Here is a 22,945-nt window from a genome sequence, read left to right as displayed (position 1 = left end):
GTGATGAATATTGCTGTGGAGGAGTCTGCAGTCAGCTTCTTTTCCCCCCTTTGTAGGTGACTGCAAGAATCATTCTTTCTCTAGTCTTAAGGATCAAAAACTTAACCAGAATATGCCTTGATATTAATTGTTTGGAAACAAATCTTCCTGGTATCTGGTATGTCTTTTCTACCTGCAGATTTAGTTCTTCCTTCATTTCAGGGGAACTGACGTGGATTTTATCTCTGCTCAACAGATATATCTCAGTGTCAACTTGATGGATACCAATTATTCTTATGTTTGATTGTCTTTGCCTTTCCCCCTTGTCTATCATCTTCATTAATTGCATTAATATCTGTCTTTTTACCTTGCATTCACTGGTATTTTCTCAATCTTTTCTCCATGCCGTTAACTCAATTTTCTGTCTAATCTTTTTTGTTTCTTGCTGCCCAGGGCAAGATAGGGCCCCCAGGACACTGGTAGTTCACTTACTGAATTTCTAATTATGGTGTTGTGCATCTCAGTTTGTTTTCTTTTGCTCTGCAGTCTTCCTTCTTATCTCATCCTTTTAAAAAAATCATCTTTTTTTTGAGCTCTTCCTTTATTAAATTACTATTCTTATTAAGTTCCTTTATAGTGTGAAGCACTCCTGGGATTGCTTGTTAGTTGCAGACTGGGTTCTTTGTCCTTGCAAACTATATTCCTATCTTTTTTAGATCTTTCTCTTTTTCTTGTCTTCCCTCCTCCCTCCCTTCCATCTTTCCTGCTATAGCATGTTTGCACTGTCGCCTTCTTATATTTTTCCTTCTTGCTTGAGCTTAGCCGGGGCAGCAGCTCTGTCCCTGATACAGTGTGAGGGATTTCTCCTTCAAACCTGCCCCATCTCACTGGCCTTGAGTTCGTCTTCCCAGCTCAGACCATCAACTGGGGACTCTCAGAGTTACATTTTTTTTTTTTTTTTTTGGCCGTGCGGCGGGGCTTGCGAGGTCTTAGTTCCTCAACCAGGGATTGAACCTGGGCCACAGCGGTGAAAGCACCGAGTCCTAATCCCTGGACCACCGGGAATTCCCAAGAATTACTTTTTTAAAAAAATTGTGGTGAAATATACGTAACATAAAATTTATTATTTTAACCATTTAAAAATGTACTGTTCAGCGGCATGAAGTACATTCATATTTTTGGGTGACCATCACCATCATCCAGCTCCAGAACTTTTTCATCTTCCCCAATTGAAACTCTGTCCCCATTAAACACTAGTTCCTCATCGCTCCCCGCACCCTCAACCCAAGCCTTTGGCAACTACCATTCTATTCTCTGTCTCTATGAATTTGACTACTCTAGGATGTTCATAGAAGTGGAATCATACAATATTTATCCTTTTGTGACTTGTTTCACTTAGCGTAATGTCTTCAAGGTGCATCTATGTTGTAGCATGTGTCAGAATTTCCTTCCTTCTTAAGGCGGAATGATAGTCCATTGGACGGATCTACCACATTTTGTTTATCCGTTAATGTCCATGGACACTTGGGTTGTTTACACCTTTTAGCTACTGGGAATATTGTTGCTATGAACATAGTTGTACAAATAGCTGTTCAAGTCCCTGCTCTCAATTCTTTATACACTCAGCAGTGGAATTGCTGGATCATGTGGGAATTCTATGTTTAATTTCTTGAGGAATCCTGACTGTTACCTTTGAAACTCGTTTTAGGAGCCTGAGGGCAGCCTGGGTGGGGGTCAGAGAGCAGCCAGAGATGGGTGTTGTCATGGTGGCAGGGGCTCTGCCTTCTCTTCTGTCAGATAGTCTTTATCAAGCTCCTGCTGCCTAGACAGGGGTGCCCCCCACTCCTGGAGCTTCTGTTCATTCCCCCAACTAGGGAATTGGCAAGTCCACGCAGTCTTTTCTGCCTCTGCCCAGGCCTTTGATATTACATGCAGGCAGCTACTCAGAGTGTTTTTTTCTTGAGTTTTCCGTGGATCTCTACCCACTGTCTTTAGGTGGAGTCTCCAGATTTTTGAAAATTATCAGGATTTTATTCTCTCCTCAGTACAGCTTCTAGGCTGCAGGTGAGAATGAGGGGCTGCACCAGGGTCATTACAACAAGGAAGAGAGAGGAGAGGGTCCCGAGATGGTTTTAGGAGCCAGGCGTAGGAGGGTCTTTTAATCATTGCTGCCCACACCCCATTGGCCAGAACCAAGTCACATGACCGCCTATCCATCTGCAAGGGAGGCTGGGAAATGTAGTCTTCCTCTGAGCCCATTTGAAACAGGATTTGGGCAACGCATCACTGTGCTCCAGGGGATTCCTTCTCATAGCTGCAATTTCCTTTTGCATCTCCGAGGATATTAATTATACTGATTGCAAAGGCTTGTTCTGTTTTCTCTTTTATCTGTTTTCTCTTTTATCTGTTTTCTTGAGTGTTAGTTCTGTTTGAGTTTAGGGCTGATTTTTCTTGGTGCTGGTTTCTTCTAGTCTTTGGTGACTTCGAGTTCTGCACGTGGGATCTGATGACTGGGGTAGGGTGGGGGTCTGCGAGTGGGGCTTGTGAAATCCACCTCCGGGGACTATGAGGATGAGCGGGTGGGGTGGAGGTGCCGGGCGGGGTGTGTCAGAGGCTGGTCCTCTGGGTCTGCAGGGTCCCTTCCTTCCCCCCACGGCTGACCAGCCCTGGGGCACCGCCCAGCTCACCTCACCCGAGTATCCTTGGGGAGACGCTTGGCTTCTAGCTCTGTGGCGTGACTGGATGAGGAGTGTGGGGCGAGGGACCCACCTGGGTGCTCCTGCTGCACTCTTTGTGGGATTCCCTCCCGCTTGCCCCTACCATTCACCCGCTTGGAGACAAGCACCCAGAGCCTCTCCTAGCATAATCAGTCGAATGGGGTACGTTTTGGGCTGTGGTCTCCTTCCATCCAATTCCATCTGACCCCCATATTTAAGACGTCTTCGGGGCTTCCCTGGTGGCGCAGTGGTTGAGAATCTGCCTGCCAATGCAGGGGACACGGGTTCGAGCCCTGGTCTGGGAAGATCCCACATGCCGCGGAACAGCTGGGCCCGTGAGCCACGATTTACTGAGCCTGCCCATCTGGAGCCTGTGCTCCGCAACAAGAGGCCACGATAGTGAGAGGCCCACGCACCACGATGAAGAGTGGCCCCCGCTTGCCACAACTAGAGAAAGCCCTTGCACAGAAACGAAGACCCAACACAGCCATAAATAAATAAATTAAAAAAAAAAAACTAGCTGTTTATCCTCAAGCAACCACTCTCTTTAAAAAAAAAAAAAAAGAAGAAGTCTTCGTCATTTCTGGTTGACCAAAAATGCCCCTTCTTGTTTCCCAGGGATATTTGCATTCTTTAATTATTATTTTTACCAGTGATTTTTGTTTTAAAGATAAAATTCATCATTTAAAGTGTACAGTGCTGTGTGGGACTTCCCTGGTGGCGCAGTGGTTAAGAATCCGCTTGCCAATGCAGGGGACATGGGTTCAAGCCCTAGTCCAGGAAGATCCCACATACGGCAGAGCAACTAAGCCCGTGCGCCACAACTACTGAGCCTGTGCTCTAGAGCCCGTGAGCCACAACTACTGAGCCCACGTGCCACAACTACTGAAGCCCGCGTGCCTAGAGCCTGTGCTCCACAACGAGAAGCCATGACAATGAAACACAGCCAAAAATAAATAAATAAATAAATTTATTTATTTAAAAGTAAATAAATAGGGCTTCCCTGGTGGCGCAGTGGTTGAGGGTCTGCCTGCCAATGCAGGGGACACGGGTTCGAGCCCTGGTCTGGGAAGATCCCACATGCCGCGGAGCAACTGGGCCCGTGAGCCACAATTACTGAGCCTGCCCATCTGGAGCCTGTGCTCCGCAACAAGAGAGGCCGCAATAGTGAGAGGCCTGCGCAACGCGATGAAGAGTGGCCCCCGCTTGCCCCAACTAGAGAAAGCCCTCGCACAGAAACGAAGACCCAACACAGCCACAAATAAATAAATAAATAAATAAATAAAAACATCTGATTGTCTTTAAATAAATAAAGTGTACAGTGCTGTGGTTTTATTATATTCACAATGTGCAACCACCACCACTATCTAATTCCAGAACATTTCCACCTCCCCCAAAAGAAACCCCTTGTAATTACTATAAATGGAATATAACCTTTAAAAATTGTGAAATACTGTGTTGTACACCTGAAATGTATATAATATTGTACATCAACTATATCTCAAAAATAAAAAATAAAAAGAAACCCCCTTAGCTCCCAATTCTCCCCTCCTTCCATCCCCTGGCAATCACTAATCAACTTTCTGTCTCTATGGATTTGCCTACTCTGGACATTTCATATAAATGGAATCATGCAGTATGTGGCTTTTAGTGTCTGGCTTCTTTCACTTTATATGGTGTTTTCAAGGTTCATTCATGTTGTAGTGTGGATCAGTACTTCATTCCTTTTTATGGCTGAATAATATTGTGTTATATGGATATAACACATTTTGTTTATCCATTTATCAGTTGATGGACATTGGTGTCGTTTTTACTTTTTGGCTATTATGAATCATGCTGGAATGAACATGCATGTACACGTTTTTGTGTGGACATATGTTTTCAGTTGTCTTGGGTATGCACCTAAGAGTGGAATTGCTGGATCATATAGTAAATCTATGTTTAACTTTTTGAGGAACTGCCAGACTGCCTTCCACAGCTCTGTCCTACTTTATATTCCCGCTAGCATTCTATGAGGATTGCAATTTCTCCACATCCTCGCCAACACTTGTCATTGTCTGGCTTTTTTATTCCATCCACCCTAGTGGATATGACGTGGTCTGTCATAGTGGTTTTGGTTTGATGACTAATAGATGGATCTGATGACTAATGACATTGAGCATCTTTTCATATGCTTACTGGCCATTTATATAGCTTCTCTGGAGAAAAGTCTTCTTAAATCCTTTGCCCATTAAAAAAAAAGCAAAAAACTTAATAGACTTTTTTTTTAGAGCAGTTTTCAGTTTATAGAAAAATGGAGCAGAAAGTACAGAGATTTCCCATATGCCTGCTCTCCTCACACTTTTCCCCAGTATTAACACTTGCATTAGTGTGGTACCTTGTTACAGTTGAGGAACCAATATTGGTGCATTATTAACTGAAGTTCATAGTTTACATTAAGGGTCATTCTTTGTGTTGTATATTCTATGATTTTTGACAAATGTGTAATGTCATTTATCCACTATTGCAGTACCATACAGAATAGTTTCACTGCTTTAAAAATCTTCTGTGCTCTGCCCATTCATCTTCCCCTCCCCCACCCCCTACCAAACCCTGGCAACCACTGATCTTTTTACCATCTCTGTAGTTTTGTCTTTTCCCAAAAGTCATGTAGTTGGAATCACAGTATGTAGCTTTGCCAATTGGCTGCTTTCACTGAGAAATTTGCATTTAATGCCCCTCCATGTCTTTTTTGCCCATTTTAATATTGGGACATTCACTTCTTTTTAATACCATTTTAGTGATCTCCAGGGATGCGGGCTGGGAGGTGGAGGCTGCCTCATGGACCCCGCCTGCCCTCTAGTCCTCACATCAGGAACATTCTGGAAGGAAGGGCTGGGCATACCAGCTGCCCTGCCCAACAGCATGCCTCCCTCACATGCTGGACTGTCCCTGGGACTTTTCTGAGTCCCTTCCCTCACCCTCCCTCTGTCCCCGGTGACCCTTCTCTGTGTCCCTTAGACGACCTCGTGGAGAAGAAGCCATGCTCATGGAACTCTACCCGCGTCTGCGAGTGCCGGACTGGCATGTTCTGTGGCACATCAGTCATCAACTCCTGTGCCCGCTGCCTCCCTCACTCCGTCTGCCCGACAGGGATGGTTGTCAAGTTCCAGGGTGAGTATCCCCACCGCCCAGGACCACTATCTGTGCCAATGCTGCCCCCCCACAGACCTCCCAACGACTCTCCACCTCCCACCTCCTCCTTCCTGTTGGACAGATCACATCTCCTGTCACCATGATGCCAGGGATGCAAACGGAGGCCCCTGCTGCCCCTTCCCTGCACCTTGGGTTCCAGGCTCAGAAAGAGTCCCAGGCACCGCCCTGGCTGGAATAGGTCTTGGATTGGTTTGAGGATCGGGGCAGAAATTCTTTGATGCCTGATAAACAAGAAAGAAAACTGAAGTTTCTGTCCTGGGAGTTTCCTGGAAGATGAGGGCTGGTTTCCCATTTTGGTCCAGGGATGCACCGTGCTTCTCACTCTACCACGCATTCGCACATGCTGTTCGCTCTTTCTGGGACACCCTTCCTTCCCCGTTCACTCAGTCAACTCTGCTTTCAGCTCTCTGTCCAAACATCTCCTCCCGACCTCTCCCAGGTCACTTCTCGACATGGAGGCGAACACTTGTGTCTGTCTTGGTGTGGTCAGTGCTTGTCTCCCTCCCTAGGCTGTAGCTTCGTGAGGGCCACGGTCATCTCCCCGCTGCCTAATCAGACACCCGGTGCAGAATCTGCTCTTCAGAGATATGTGTTGAATGATGTGACAGGGAGATCAGAGCTGGGGGTGGTGGGGTTCAAATCTGGCCGGATTCTCTCTGGTCACACAGAACCCTCAGCGGGGGGACCCTCAGAAGCCCGCCACCCACAAGCAGGGGCAGGTGGTGGCATGGAAAGGGCTCTGGATTGGACATCAGGTACCTGGGGTTTTGTACAGCTTTGCCTCGTGGGGCACGTTCCCAGGCCTCTCTGGGCCTCAGTCTTCCCATCTGTAAAATGCAGAGGTGTGACTAGAAGGCCTTGCATGGGGGCTTTTCAGCTCAGAAACTCTTGCGTCTCTAAGAAAAGTAGCCTTGAGTTCTGGTGCTCCAGCCTGTGGACCAGCTCTGGCTGGCGAAGCTCTCTCGACGGTGTTCCTGCACCTGCCACACGGTGGCGCCAGAGGCCTCTCTTTGCTGCCCCCAGACCTGCTGCCCAAGGCGGTGCCACGGGCCACGCTTAAAATGTGGCCAGTCGCCCTGAGATGTGCTGTCAGTATAGAATATGCCCCGGATTTCAAATACTTAGTATAGGAAAAGAATGTAAAACATCTCATTAATTATTTTTTATGTTGATTACCTATTGGCATAATATTTTAGATATATTGGGTTAAATAAACGTATTGCTTAATTCCACTTGTTTCTTTTTTACTTTTTAAAATGTGGCTACTAGAAAATTTAAAACGATGACATGTGATTGACATATTTTATTGGACAGCACTGCTTTAGAAGTGCTCCAACCTTTGGCTGCCAAAGCCTGGCTAACTTCTAGATTCCTCTGTGGGAATTCCCACTGAGCAACTCGCAGGACCTCAGTCTCTTCCGCTGTAGAATGGAAAGTAGTTTCTGTCTCAGATCAAGCTTATAGCTAAGCCTTACACTAAGACCTTGCATAGGCTTTCTCCCCTGAAATTCTCCAGACGTCATAAGACTGTATTAGCCCCATTTTATAAGTGAGGAAATTGAGGTTCAGAGATGGCAGGTAATTAATTGCTCAAGACCACAGAGCCGGGAATATCTAATCCAGTGTTTGAACCTTATGCCCAGGTCTTATCACCCCACCACAGTGCAGATAGATGAGATAAGTCAGCATTGCTCATACCCTCCTCTACCAAAACTTCCAAACTCAAGTCCACTTGATTGAAAGCACTATGTGTTTTCTTCTCCACTTTTGCTTCCACCCAGTATTCTCCAGTACTCTTTGGCTTGCAAGTTACAATGTTTTTGGCTCATGTAACTGAAGTGTCTGAGGATAGCCTTGTGGAGCTTAAGGCATGGCTGGATCCAGGAACTCTGTCTTTTCCCGTCTCTCATCTCTACTACCCTATGTGTTGGTTTGTCTGTAAAATACCTACCAGCAGCTCCTGGCTTGCTTCCTACCCAACCCTAGTGGAAAGACAGCTTCTCCTTCCCACATTCTCAACAACCAAAATAAAACCTTGAAATTGCATCTCATAGACGTGTCTTGGGTCATGTGCCCACCCCTGAACCAGTCCATCATGGCCAGAGGAATGGGATGGATTGATTGGTCCAGCCTGGTCCCACGGCTACTCCTGAAGTGGGGTCCCAGCCCCTTACCACAGACATTGAGATTGGGAGGTGTAATTCTCCAGGGAAAATTGGACGGCTTTACCCCAAAAGGGAACAGATGCTGGGTAGGCACAGACATCAGATGGCCACTGTGTTTTCCTGGGTTGCGGTGGTAAAAGGTGTATTTTTGGAGTCCCTGGCTCTGTAATACCAAGTCTGAAGGCATCACCATCCTCCCTGCAGGCACCGCGCAGAGGAACACTGTCTGTGAGCCGCCTTCCCCAGGGACCACCCCCAACTGCGGCGCCAGCCCCCAGGACTGCAAGACCCCTGCCAGGTGACTCCCGGCCCCCTCCTATCCTGCTGACCTTAGCGTGGGGCTGTCCCACCCCATAGGAGGTCCAGGGCACTGCTGGCTGGGGGTGAGGATGGGGTTCAGCCCAGGGAGCCTCTCTGCCAGGCCCACAAGTCATTTGAGGCCCTACTGTGTGCCCAGCCTGCCCTGAGCACACAGGAGACCGAGAAGGCCTAGAAAACACAGCCCTTGCTCCCAGGAGCTGACAGTGGGCCTGCCAGAGGCTGTGGGCAGAGCGTCTGGGTACCTATTCTCTATAGAAACGGTTATCCCTGAGCACAGACTCCCTCTGCCCCATCAGGAAAATTGCCAGTCCCATCTCCCGCTTCCTTCTCAGCAGCACCATCCCCCAGGCCAAGCCCACCCTGACCTCTCCAGCAAGCTCTGATGCCAGGACCACACTTCTTGGAGGGGGCACCCCCCTCGCCCCAGAAGATGCTTCTAAAATCACTGCCCACTCTAGCTCCTCCGTGGGGAAGCTCAATCCAGATCCAGGTAAGTTCTCCAGAGAAGCTGTGGGCTGTCTCCAGGGAAACGGTGTCCGATGGCTGGGCGACTGTCTGTGGCAGTCAGGGCAGGCAGGCACCGAGCTGTGGTCTTTCCCAGTGTGGGGAGAAGAGGGTCTCCAGGTCTTCCAGGACTGAGGGTTTCGAGGGCCAGAGTAGATAATGGAAGGACTCATTTGTTTCACGTTTTGGGTGCCAGACACTGAGGCAGGTGCTGGGGCATGCAGCAGAGCAGGCCAGCCTCTGCAGGTGTCAATTTGATGCCCCCCCTGGTTCCCATGGTGACAGATTGGGGTCCTCAGCTCACTCCTGTTTATTACCCAATAGCCTTCCATTGTATAGGGATACCACACTTTGTTCATCCAAACAGTTTTTGGATTTTTGAGTGGTTTCCATTTTGGGGCTATAATGAAAAACATTTGTGTGCATGTATGTTTTCATTTCTCTCTTTTTAAAAAATTGATTTGTAGGGCTTCTTATAATTCTTTGTCCTATAATTGCATTCAAAACATCTTCTCCCACCCTGTGGCTTGCCTTCTCATCCTCTTTACAGTGTCTTTTGATGAAGAGACGTTCTTAATTTCAGTGTAGTCAGATTGATCCATCTTTTCCTTTATGACTAGCGCTTTTCATGTTCTGCTTTGTAAGGCTTCTCCTCCGCTGAAATCTCAATGACACCCTACATTTATTTTCTAAGGTCATTGCTGTTTTGCCTTTGTTTAAAGAGTCCCCATGAATATTCAGTTGAACCCACACCATTTATCAAATAAATTGTTTTTTCCCCAGTGTTTCACATGCCATCTTTGTTGTAAATCAAGGGTCCATATATGTATGGGCAGGATTCTGGAGTCTCTATTCTATTCATTGGTCTCTTTGTGTATTCCATGTGAATACCATTCTCTCTTAATTACTATAGTTTTTCAGTAAGTCTGGGTGCTTGAGCAACTACTCCAACTTTGGTCTTCAACAGTGTATTGGCTGTTCTTGTTAATTTGCATATCCACATAAATTTTAGAATCAGCTTTTCAAATTTCATAAGATAGCCTATTGGGATTTTAATTGGGATTGCATTGAATCTACAGATCAGTTTGAAGAGAATCCACCTCTTTGCAGTATTGAGTATATGGTATAGCTCTACATTTATTTAGGTCTTCTTAATTTTTATTTTTAAAATTTTTATTTTATATTGGAGTATAGTTGATTTACAATGTTGTGTTAGTTTCAGGTGTACAGCAAAGTGATTCGGTTCTACATATACATATATCTATTCTTTTTCAGATTCTTTCCCCATATAGGTTATTACAGTGTATTGAATAGAGTTCCCTGTGCTATAAGTAGGTCCTTGTTGATTATCTATTTTATATATAGTAGTGTGTATATGTTAATCCCAAACTCCTAATTTATCCCTCCCACCCCTATTTAGGCCTTCTTTAAATTCTCCCAATAATGTTTTATGATTGTCTGTGTAGAAATATTTACATCTTTTGGTTAGATTTCTAAGTATTTGGTATTTCTGATGATGATGTAAATGGTATCTTTTTAAATATTTCATGTTCTAACTTTTTATTGTTAGTATTATTTTGAACTATGTGAAATGCCAGTATTTGTTTCTGTACTATCAAAATGGCAATTTCATGTGGTTCAATGCAAATATATAGACATTCAATTGATTTTGATATAATAACATTATATCCAACTACCTTGCGAAACTCACTTATTTCTTCTAATAATGTATCTTCAGACTCTTTGGATTATCTGTGCACTCAATATCATCTGTCCATAACTGCTTGGTATCTTCCTTTCTAAACCTTACCACTTTTATTTCTTTTTCTTGCCTTATTGCATTGCCTATGATCCCCAGGACCAAACTAAATAGAAGTTGTGATAGTAGGCATCCTTGCCTCATTGCTGAACTCAAAGGGAAAGTGGCTACCAAAGTTTTGAGCAGGGCAGTGACAGAGCAGTGAGACTGGGGAGAGCGCTCTGGCAGAGGGGAGGGACTGGAAGTGGGGATGGGGGGCCGTTAGGAGGCAGTTAGCACTCTTCTCCTGTGTGGCCTTAGACACATTCCTTCCCTCTCTGAGCCTCAGGACTCCCTCTGAAGGACTGATCAACATGTGCAGAGTTTGGGAGCCGGCCATGGAGCTGGGAGGCTTCAGTGATGGGGGTGGTGGTGGGATGAGGGCGAGGCCTCTGTCAAGGTGGCCTGGCCTGAAGCTTCTCTGCTTCTTTTCCCAGGGCTGACCCTGCCACAGCTATGCCCTCAGGGGTCTGCCGACTGCAGGAAGCAGTGTGACCCTGACTACTACCTGGACAGGGACGGTCGCTGCACGGCCTGTGTGAGCTGTTCAGGAGGTAAGGGCCGTGTCTCTCCTCCAGAGGTTCCTTCCAGGGAGCAGGTGGGGTCTTAGACAAGAGGCCAAGAATCTGGGGGTGGGAGCCTTGAGCTTGATCTCGGATACTCAGCCCTTGGGAGCCTGGTTCACCTTGCTGGCGTTTTTTGAGCAGTTGGCTTCTAGTGACTCCTACTCACGATTGTGGGTTTTGATGGCCGTGACCCCTTTTCAGAGAACTTCCATTCACTCAGTCTTTCCTGCAAGGAAATATTTGTCGATCACCTACCTATTTCAAGCTTGTCTCATTATTTTTGTACGTATCCTATGACGCCTGTATTACGATTGCCCCCATTTTACAGAAGAGGAAACTGAGGCTCGGGGAAGTCAGGGGGCTTCCAAGGGCCACAAGCCCTCGCAAATGGCAGGGCCAGGATTTGAACCTAGGGAGTCTGCCACTGGGTTCTGAGCTCATCACTCCACTGTGCTGCCTCTTAGAGCGCCTCTGCACAAGCACTTAGAGACTGACTGCTATATGCACGGTGGGATGACGTCCTGCCATAGTTTCCCCTGCGGCCAGCTCCCCGCAGCCTCACAACACCACCAGCCTCCCTGTGACGTCCAAGCAGCTGCCCAGGCCCCGGGCTGCCATGGCTGTAGCCCCGGCCCACTCACAGTGGCCACCACCACCGGGGGGAGGTGTGATTCTGTTTCTGCATCAGCACGGACTGGAGTCCAGGGAGGCCAAGTGGGGGAAAGGACACTCTGTTTGTGGTCGCTGGGGTCACTGTTCCAATTACTAAGGTCACAGAGCAAATTTTCTCAAAATTGAGTGGCGAAAAGCAAACTATTCGCTGTACTCATGGAGTCTGTGGGCCAGAATTCAGACCCGGCACCGCGGGGACAGCTGGTCTCTGCTCCACGATGTCTGGGGTCTCAGCTGGAAAACTTGAAGCCTGGAGCTGGAATCATCTGAAAGCTTTTTCATTCTCGGGTCTGGGGTCGATGCGGCTGCGGGCTGGGCCCTCAGATCCTCTCCATGTCGGCCTCTATATGGCCTGCTTCGGGCGTCCTCAAGTCCTGGGTGCTGGACTCAAAGATGAGTTGGGGTGGGGTGGGGTGTAGAAACCGTACCCATTTTTATGACCCAGCCTCGGAAGTTACACGGCGTAACTTCCACTACATTCTGCCTGTGGAGGCGGTCACAGGGCCCCCTTGAGTCATGGAAGGAAAAAAAACAGTCGTGCTTATTTTTTTTTTCCTTTTTTTGGCCGTGCCGCATGGCATGTGGGATCTTAGTTCCCCAACCAGGGACCATGCTTCTTGATGGGTAAGTGGCCGAGCTCTGGAAGAGCAGACAGACCCAGAACTATTGCTGTGGCCATTCCTGGAAAAATATAATCTGTCACAGCTGCTGTGTCAGATGGGGAAACAAGAGATGGCTCTGGGCGCAAGAATTCCTCAACTTGAATAACTGAAGCCCTGCAACCCTGTGGAGTGGAGCCCAAGTGCCTGGGATCAAGTCTTGGCTCTACCGCTCGGGAGCTTATAAGCTCAAGCAAGTTTCTTAACCTCTCTGGGCCTCAGTTTCCTCATCCGTAAAATGCGCAGAATCATAGACCTCTCTCAGAGACCTGTTCTGGGAGTTAAATAGGTTAAACCGGGTTAATCTGGATAGAGCACTAAGAACACTGCCTTGCACACACTCGGTTATGTTAATACCATATTATAAGTAATAATGAGAGGTTTCAGGAAGACGCTGTGCAATCCCTTATCTTTATCGTGCAAGGCTTCTAAGCCTGTAAGTATCCCGCCGATTGAGAAATGTCCTTATTGAGCGAATCACATTTGTTTAAACTACTGATGCAGTAATTCTATTTTCACCCGTAAGTAAACAGAGCATGTAGAATATCCCCAAACATGTATAAATGCATTATTATACTTCTTCTTTTACAAAACCACTAACAATTTTTGTTTTATTTTTGTAAAAACCCACTTTTCATCATTGACAATTTCAAACACATTCAGAAGTAGAGAGAATCAGGAATGGTTATGGACTGTCACCCAGTTTTAAAGAATTATCAGTCAGGGCCAGTCTTGGTTCATCTCTACCCATGCCCACTCACCCCTGTTCTCTGAATTATTTTCTTTATTTAAAAAATTATTTTATTTTTTTTGGATTTTTTTCTTTTAATAGCTTTATTGAGATATAGTTGACATACAATAAAATGCACACGTTTAAAGTGTGCAGTTTGATAGGTTTTGTCATATGTGTGTAGCTGTGAAACCATCACCACAGTCAAGACAATGAACTGTCCATCACCCCCCAAAACTTCCCTCATGCTCCATGCCATCCCTCCCATCGCTCCCTGCCTCTACTGCCATTCCCAGGCAACAGTTATGCTTTCTGTCACTATGGAATAGTTTGCATTTTCTGGCTTTTCCTATAAACAGAATCATAGAGCATAGGCCACGTGGCATGCGGGATCTTAGTTCCCTGACTAGGGATCGAACCTGTGTCCCTTGCAGTGGAAGCTCGGAGTCCTAACCACTGGACCGCCAGGGAAGTCCCTATATACACCTTTTTTTATCCGCCTTCTTTCGCTCAGCATAATTATTTTTTGCACCAAAAGATCTGCTCAACGGAATCATCAAATGAGCATGTGCTCCTGGGCAAATATGTCTCTGTCCTCCTGGGGGTTATCAGGACCCCTGCCCTCTCCATCCCAATCCTTCCTCTGGACCCTTCTCTGTCCCTCAGACCACCTCGTGGAGAAGACACCTTGCATGTGGAACTCCTCCCGTGTCTGCGAGTGTCGACCTGGCATGTTCTGTGCCACGTCAGCCACCAACTCCTGTGCCCGCTGCGTCACCCGCCCCATCTGCCCACCAGGGATGGTCACCAAGCTCCAGGGTAAGCAGTTCACACCCCCAACCAAGGGGCTGAGTTCTCTGTCCCTAGGGCTGCACCTCTCCCCACCCACAACTGACAAATGACCTTCAATCCCAGCTGTTAACTAGGTCAGGTTTGGGCTATGTTTTCTCTTTGAATAGTTAGATCCAGGGAGTGGGATAAAATCCAAACTTGACATTTTGGTAAGAGTTTCTGAGGATTATTTTAAAAATTTTAAATTATTAAAAAAATTTTTTATTCTTCTTCTTGAAATTGTTGGTCTGGTAAAATCTTGACTTGTTTGCAAGGCTGTTTTATTGACTCAAGATAGATCAATATAAAGTTTATGAAGAAGCTTCCAATTCAAATGATGGACATTCACCAGAGTGTAAAAAAGTATGAACCCTTGACAGTGGACAAAAAAACAAACAAAAAAGAGTTCATCAGCAGATGAGAGATTTCGACAAATTTTTAGAAGGTGGAAAAGAGATGGAAGGGTGGTAACAAATGAAACCAAGTGGAGGAAAGCTTACGTAGCTAGAATTCACTCCACGAGGCCTGCAGAAAAGTGAGGGGTAAGTTGCTCCTAAGACCCGCCAGAGAGGCTCTGGGCTTAGAGCAGGCAAGTAAAATGAAGGATGGGGGTGAAGTGGAGAATTAGAAAGTGCAGTGAGCTGCAACATCATCTCGAAAATAAAAATTAAAAATTTGTAACAATGCAAAACCCACCACCCAAAGTACAATCTAAAAATAAAACAAATGAATGAATATAACAACAGCAAAAACATGTGTAACAATGATATACCATGGGCATTGACCAGTCTGAGAGATGGTGCCTGATTTTTTATCCCCTGATGAAAATGATCAACTTTTTGGCTAATGACACTGAAGGACTATCTAGGGAAAACTAGATGTTGGCCACTCTGGTGCAAAGCCCCCTTTGCTTGTGTCTTTGGGAGTACATCCTGTCAATGGGCTATTCCTGCTCAGTCACGCTGAAGTGAAGCCTGCCAGCTCACACTCCCCACCCATGAGCCCAGAGTTCCCAGGCAGACCTCCTGCTGAGGGAAGAGACCCACTGTGAAAATGACATACTAACAACACAGTAGAAGAAACCCCACCTGCCGCTGGAATGGTCAACATTGTTCTTTTCAAATAAATATGAATGAGCAGTAAAGATTTTCAGACTTATAAGGAAAAACAGCAGTATGAAGGAGAATAACAAGACACACAAACAGAAAAACTTACTACAGATGAAGCAACGATGAACCCAGGAATGGAAGAGAAATAAATTAGTGTCCACAGAAAAATTCAAGAAGTTGTTACAACCACAAAGTGAGAACAGAAGGCAAAGAAGAAGGAACAGCAAGAGAGTAAAGGGCAAGAAATGGCTTTTAGAAAGTGCCCTTGTTACCAATCTGTTGCCTCTCAGGTCCCAATTCACCCTTGAGTACCTGCTGTGCCCTAAAGGATTAGACTCTTGGAAGATTTCTCCTCTTGAGTGTGATGCTATGTTTTGCCAGTAGGGGGCGCTGGAGGACCATTGCAGGGGAAAGGAGGCTTCTCTTGGCTATATTTGTTTTTTCCTGCTCCTGCTGCAGAGTCTGTCTGCAGGGCCTGTGGGTGGGGACATCTGGTGGTGTCCTGCCCCAGTCATGCTTCCAGAGTAGACAGTCCCTCAGCAACCACAGGCCCAGGCTAGGTCTGGCAACCACCTTCCATGCTTCAGGCCTCATGTCAGCAAAAGTGCCATAATTTCCTCTGTGGTCCCACCCTCCCACCCCACCCCGCTCCGCTCCCAGCCTTGGGTCTTCTGCACACCATTTCTCGACACAGTTACTGTGTGCTCCCACGGTGGTGCCCCAACTTTCCCTGTGTACCTGACCTGAGAAGTGAGACTTCAGATTGAAATGACCTACCAGGAGCAAAGCAGGTTGAATGAAAATTACCCACATGTAGACATAATAGATGCACCACCATTTATTTATCCATTCACCAGTTGATGGACATCTGGTTTGTTTCCAGTTTAGGGCTATTATGAATAATAGCAGCTACAACTGAATAAAGCAGCTACAACTGTTCTTGTACAGGTCTTTGTATGGACATATATTTTCATTTCATGGGTAAATACCTAGGAGACGGATGACTGGGTCACTGTGCTGGCCACACAGAATGTCTCTGAGGGCCAGATCAAAGCTGGCCACCTGTGACCTGATCCAACCACATCATTTTACACGTGGAGAGAACCATACATAATGCCAGAACTAGAGCTGGAACACAGAGATCCCGAGTCATAGCCAAGTGCTCTCTACTGGACCACACCAGCTCCTTCTAAGTTGAACAGAGAATTTTTTACTTAGCTAAAATACAATTACGTTTGAAAGCGGAATAAAAACATTTTCAGACATAACAGGGCAGAAATTCTGCTTTTCCCCCATGTATCCTTTCTTAGAAAGTTACTTGAAGATGTAATTCTGTTAAATGAGGGGCAAAAAAGAAAAAAGAAAAAGCCACGAAATCTAGAAAACAGTGGTTCTATCCCAGGAGAGCAAAGAAGGGAAGTCCCAGAATGACAGCTGTGCTAAAGACATTACAACATCTGGTTGAACCCCATCAGAGCAAGAAAATGAAGGGCTCCAGGGAATTGTCTGTAGGAATAAAAGGTAGAATTACAGTCAGTTTCATGAGTAGTAGAGATGAAAAACTTGAGGATATGGTAAAGGCACATTATTCTTTTATCAGCAAGGAAAAGAAAGGTGACTGAAAACTCTAGGGAAAGTAAAAAGCTGACAAGAAATGTACAGTTCAAATATGAAGATGAAAATTTCATCTGATTTTAAGCAATTTCTGGTTGTACCAAAAAAGGATTCCATTTGACCTTGATGTTAAGACCATTCTCCTTCAAATGACCCAAGGATCAGGTGTTTCAATTTAAAGAGAAATATTTAAGTCTCGTATATCTTTTTTAGTTTCTAAATTGAGACTAAGAGCAGGTAGTTTCTTTCTCCGCCCCCCTCTTCCAATGGGCCCTCTCCAGAGAACATAGGCAGACTAAGTAGGGGCTAAACCATGCCTTCTTCTCACCTTCAGATCCAAAGGAGGAAGAAAAGGGGAGGGTCAGTAACCCAGGGAGAAAAGAGGGTGAGGTATGGTACATACAGAGAAGGGATGAGAGGCACCCAGGAGCGCTGGGCCCACCTTCTCCGCTTAGAATAAGGGCAGCAGTTCTGTTGCTGGTGCCTGTCGCAGGTGTTGCAGTGGCAGCTCCTGTCGCAGGTGTTCCAGTGGCAGCTCAGGCCGAGGCTGCCTTAGAGAGAGGCCAGAGGGTGCTAAGTGGGTGTAGCCACAGTTAGTGTTCTTGAGCCCAAGAGCTCCTCCAATCCTCTCGAAGCCAACTCTCACTGAATCCCCACGACATCTCAAATACAAATAGAAATTAGCATAACGAACTGCGTTATCTTCCTCATAGCCCAAGGCCTCCGGGCTTCAGCTAATTTAGGTAATTGTCTGGTGACCACGTGGAAAGACACAGCATGTATTTGGAGACCCCCAAAATCAGACGGTTCCTCAGGACCCTACCAATGCAAGAAGAAAATTAATCCTGGCCTCACTTTCTCTTCAGAGTGTTTCAGGAAAAATCTGAGAGGTATCATGAGAGCTTTTAGAAGGGAGGCGTGTGTGGGCGGGAGGTTTGTTTTGTACCACATGAGGGAAGGGGTGCCTCCTCCAGGAACATGGGGGCAGAGAGGGTTAGTAGCTTGGCTGGACCTACTTCAAATGTGGGCCTTTTTTTTTTCTGCCCTAGAAAAGCAGTTAATCATAAGGTTGTAAGAAAGGGCTCAGGCCCCAGGCAGGAGGCAGTGTGGTCCAATGGAAAGTGCTCTGGGCTGGGACTCAGGAGCCCTGATTTCTTTAATTAATTTTATTTTTATTTTTGCCTGTGTTGGGTCTTCGTTTCTGTGCGAGGGCTTTCTCTAGTTGTGGCAAGAGGGGGCCACTCTTCATCGCCGTGCGCGGGCCTCTCACTATCGCGGCCTCTCTTGTTGCGGAGCACAGGCTCCAGACGCGTAGGCTCAGTAGTTGTGGCTCACGGGCCCAGCTGCTCCGTGGCATGTGGGATCTTCCCAGACCAGGGCTCGAACCCGTGTCCCCTGCATTAGCAGGCAGAGTCTCAACCACTGCGTCACCAGGGAAGCCCAGGAGCCCTGATTTCTGACTCTAGCTCCGGCTCTGTGGTTCTCTCCATTTGTAAAAGGAGGTGGCTGGGTCAGATCAGAGATGACCATGCTTGAACTGGTCCTCAAAGACATTCTGTCTGGTCAACACAGTGACACAGGCTTCCTGCTCCTAGGTACACAAGTGAAATGAAATTATATGTTTTCACAAAGACTTGTACAAGAATACTCATAGCTGCCTTGTTTATAATAGCTTCAAACTGGAGACAACCCAAATGTCCATCAACTGGTCACCGGCTAAATAAATGGAGGTACATCTCTACGATGGAACAACTACTCAGTAATAAAAAGGAATGAATTACTGAGACAAGCGACACGAATGAATCTCAGAAACATTATGCTGAGTGGAAGAAGCCAGACGCCAAAGAGTACACACTGCACAATTCTGTCTAATGAAGTTCTGGAGGCAAACTCATCTGTAGTGACATAAAGCAGATCCGTGGCTGCCCGGGTGTGGGAGGGGATTGAGTGCAAAAGGACAAGGGAACTTACTGGGGAGGTGGGAATGTTCTGGATCTTGAGTGGAGTTACAGTTACATGAAGGTACAGTTATCCCTCAGTATCCGCGGGGGATACCCAAATCTGAGGATGCTCAAGTCCCTTATATAAAATGGCAAGGTACAGTGGGCCCTCCATCTCTGCATGTTCTGCATCCGTGCGGTCAATCAGTCTGCAGTTGGCTGAATCCTCAGGTGTGGAATCCTTGGATGTGACCCGCAGATATGGAGGGCTGACTGCTGAATGTATCCATTCCTCAAAACTCATCAACCCGTGCACTTAGGGGACATTTCCTTCTATGTAAATCATGCCTCAATAAAATTGATTTCAGAAGAAAAGAACTTTAAGAATTGAGGCTACATTTACATACCAGAAGATGTTTAAATTTATTTATTTGTTTACATTTATTTAATGAGATTTCTCTTAAATAAAACCAGGAAGTCTGGAGTCACCAGGCCACCTTCCCGCATGATCACAGTTGGCTGGAGATGAGGAGCAGCTTTCTTTTTGTTTTTTGAAATATTTATTTATTTAGGCTGCTCCAGGTCTTAGTTGCAGCATGTGGGATCTTTGTTATGGCATGTGGGATCTTTAGTTGCCGCATGCGAACTCTTAGTTGCGGCATGCAGGATCTAGCTCCCCGACCAGGGATCAAACCTGGGTCCCTGCGCTGGGAGCACAGAGTCTTACCCACTGGACAACCAGGGAAGTCCCCCAAGGAGCAGCTTTTCCACTTTGATCTTTTGAAACACAAATCTGATCGTCTCAGCCAATTAGAGCCACAGGAATAGTGTGTTACAAAAACCTCGACATTGCAGCATTCATCTCTCACTCCTCCGTGGGTCAGCTGGGCCGCTCTGCGGTCTTGCCAGGGCTTGAAGGTTTGGTTTGGGTTTGCTCTGCGTGTACTTCTGGGACCAGCGGGGGCTGGCTGCCCACCCCTGGCGTGGTCTACTTATGGCAACGGTGGGAGTGCAGAAAGGGGGCGGTGGAGGTCAGATGCCTCTTAAGGCCCAGGCGTCGCTTCTCTCCCGTTCCACTGACCAGACAAGTCACACAGCCAAGTTCAGACACCAAAGGGGTGGGGGACACACAGACACCTGCCTTGACCTGAAGGGGCTGCAGAGTCACCTGGCAAAGGGTGTGGATGTGGGGCAGGATGCAGAGATGGGACCACCATGCAATCTACCACACCTATCCCATCCTGTTGCTAATTAAAACCATCACTTTTTGGAGAAAGACCCAGCATTTAAAACAGCTTTATTGCGGTATAATTTACATACCATAATATCTACTAGTTTTAAGTGTGCAGTTCAGTAATTTTAAAGAAATTTACAAAGTTGTGAAACTATCACCACCTTCTAAGAAACCTTGTAGGTTAGTTAGTTGACTAACCCTAACCCTTGTAGGGCATGGGTCAGTCAATCCCATGCCCACCCCCAGCCTGGACAACCACTAATCTGCTTTCTGTTCCTCTAGATTAGTGTTTTGGGGACATTTCCATAATATGCATTCTTCTGTGTCTGGCTTCTTTCACTGAGCATAACACTTTTGAGGTTCATCCATGCTGTAGCTGTATTAGTACTTCATTCCTTTTATTGCCACACAATATTCTAGGGTACAGATATACTACATTTTGTTCATCTGTTTACCAGCGGATAGGCGTTTGGGTTGTTTCCACTTCTTTGACTTCTATGAAGAATGCTGCTATGAGCCATCTCCTCCCTCCCCCCACCTTCTATTTCCCCTGCTTAGAAATCCCCACCCCTACTCACATCCCAGCAACCCCTTCCTCAGGGAAGCCTCTCTGGTCAGATGAGGTCAAGTCTCCCATTACAGGGACCCCACCTGCCTTCGCGTGACACCTGAATCTGTGAGCCCCACCAGCCGGTGGGCCCCCAGGGGTGGGGATCTTGTCTGTTTTGCTCACTGCTCTGTCCCAGCTCCCAGCATAGTCCCCAGTACATAGTAGGTGCTCAATAAAGGGTTGTTACGTGGAGGGAAGGGAGGAGGGAGGTAGAGAGGAAGTGAGGAGACAGAGCCAGGACACAGACCTGGGTCTGCCCGGCTGCAGTGTCCTTCCGGCCCCATGGTGCTACCTCCCTGGAAGTCACTAGTCCAGATGGGTAGGGCTCCTTGGCACTGATTCCTATTTTTTTAAATTTCGTTTTAGAAATTGAAGTATAGTTCATTTACAAGGTATTGAATATAGTTCCATGCTATACAGTAGGTCCTTGTTGTTTATCTATTTTATATATAGTAGTGTGTATCTGTTAATCCCAAATTCCCAGTTTATCCCTCCCTCCCCCCTTTCCCCTTTGGTAACCATCCTTGGCACCAATTCTAACCTGCAGGTACGGCTGAGAGGGACACCACCTATGAGCCACCTCCCCCGGGGACCCACTCTAACTGCAGCACCAACGAAGAGGACAGCGGGGTGCCCGCCAGGTGACTCCTTGGCCCCCCCTCTCCATTTGCCCTTCATACCCAGGGGATTCCCCGGGGGGCAGCCGCCTGGGAGTGGAAGTGGGGCTTGGGCTAGATCTCTGGGCCAAGCCCACAAGTCATTTTGGAGAATGTGAGCCTAGGTCTGTGTTGGCACCATGGAAGCCCCGAAGGCCTAGAAACCCAGGCCCTGCCCTCAAAGTGCCTGGCAGAGGCTGTAGGCAGGGGAACTGGGGTCTCAGGCCTCCTTTTCCATCTTGAGTGTCCTTCTTACTTCTGGCCTCTCTCCCCGCAGCCCCACCCCCTCCCTGATCTCCCTGGCCGACTCCCTGACTGGTAAGGAGCATGGAGGGGACGTCACCCACGTGCGGGGACGCGCCTCTATCTCAACCAGCACTCCCATCTCCTTCTCCTCCACAGGGAAGCCCACTCTGGTTTCAGGTAATGATCACCCCCATGAAGCAGGGCCTTCCTCCCTGGGGACCACCAGGAGGGAGGGTTCTCACTAGGCGACAGCAGCCACTTGGGGGTGGGGGGGCGGGGACCAAGGCTGACCCCAGGTCTCCGGTTTCCTGATCTGGAGCTGTGGCTCTGTCACTCGCTAGAGATGATTCCTTAATTCTTCTGAGCAGGGATTTTATTCACAGCTTCACCCCCATGGCCCATAATTGCTGCTCAGAAAATATTTGGTGACTGATTTCATGACCTTGACTAGTTTCTTACTTCTTCTGAGCTTCAGTTTTCTCACCTGTAACGTTGTAACAGCATATACCATGCAGGGTAGTAAGCAGTGTACAGTACACGGGCACCTTACCCGCTCCCCTTAGACGGTCGCTCTCAGTACCATGCGTTTTAGGACTTGCAGTTCTACTCTTAGACACTAGGTGGCAGTAGTTCTCAGGCCAGCGGCGCTCAAAGAGGTCCTGGACTTGGCACCATCAGCAACTTGTTAGAAAAGCAAGTTACCAGCCCCACGCCAGACTACTGAATCAGAATCTGCATTTTAACATGGTCCCCAGGAGATTCATATGCACAGGAATGTTTGAGAAGCACTTATCTGGCACATGCTTTTTTAACATCTAAAAATGGACTTTAAAAGATAATAAGTATATATTGATTTTCAAAAGTAGCAAAGCAAGTTAAGTATTAAGTGGTAAAGAAATATATCCAGATAGTGGTTAAGAGCGTGGGCTCTGGAGTCCCCCTGGCCTGGCCTAATGGGCTTCCTAGAGCCAGGTGAGGAAGGACAGGTGGGTAAGCGCTGGACAAGATAGATATAGACAGGATCTGGGTTTCTGTCCTGGCTTGGCAAAGGACCAGGTCCTGTCAGCCACAGTAGAGTCTGTGTCCAGGAGGAAGTAGTCTGGGGCGAGGGCTGTCCTGTGTGGTTGCTATAGGGCCCCGGCTCACCGCCATGATGCAGACTTCGGGGGCCACCAGTGCCAGGGCAGGCGAGAGTGCAGGGCGCCTCTGTGTTCCAGGACCTGTGCTCTTCTGGGTGATCTTGACACTGGTGGTGGTCGTCAGCTTTGGCTCCTTTCTCCTGTGCCACCGGAGGGGCTGCAGGAAGTGGATGGGGCAGAGTGAGTGCATGTGTCCTTGGGGCCTTGGGAGGGCAGGGTGCTCTGTCCTAGCCTGGCCTGGGTCCCTCTCCCGCCCTGCC

At 47.2% G+C, this 22,945-nt stretch overlaps 1 protein-coding gene across 2 annotated transcripts in view; it reads left to right on the top strand.

Annotated features, from left to right (window-relative positions):
* TNFRSF8 (TNF receptor superfamily member 8) overlaps positions 1-22,945 on the top strand; it is a 46,091-nt gene that overhangs the window by 9,111 nt on the left and 14,035 nt on the right. The window contains exons 3-10 of one of the 2 annotated variants that reach the window (XM_082382065.1): positions 5,697-5,849; positions 8,261-8,354; positions 8,710-8,867; positions 11,117-11,233; positions 13,973-14,125; positions 21,192-21,285; positions 21,578-21,723; positions 22,764-22,865. In XM_082382065.1, the coding sequence (XP_082238191.1) occupies positions 5,762-5,849; positions 8,261-8,354; positions 8,710-8,867; positions 11,117-11,233; positions 13,973-14,125; positions 21,192-21,285; positions 21,578-21,723; positions 22,764-22,865 (952 nt within the window). In that variant the 5' untranslated portion in view covers positions 5,697-5,761. Of the gene's footprint in view, positions 1-3,688; positions 5,850-8,260; positions 8,355-8,709; positions 8,868-11,116; positions 11,234-13,972; positions 14,126-21,191; positions 21,286-21,577; positions 22,689-22,763; positions 22,866-22,945 lie in introns of those variants that run through there. The other variant, XM_082382064.1, reaches the window with a different exon arrangement.

This window comes from Balaenoptera borealis (genome assembly GCF_965194805.1).
Source record: "Balaenoptera borealis genome assembly, chromosome: 1".
NCBI lineage: Eukaryota > Metazoa > Chordata > Mammalia > Artiodactyla > Balaenopteridae > Balaenoptera > Balaenoptera borealis.
The sequence above is the reverse complement of the archived record's forward strand: the minus strand, read 5'-3'. Positions and strand labels throughout refer to the sequence as shown.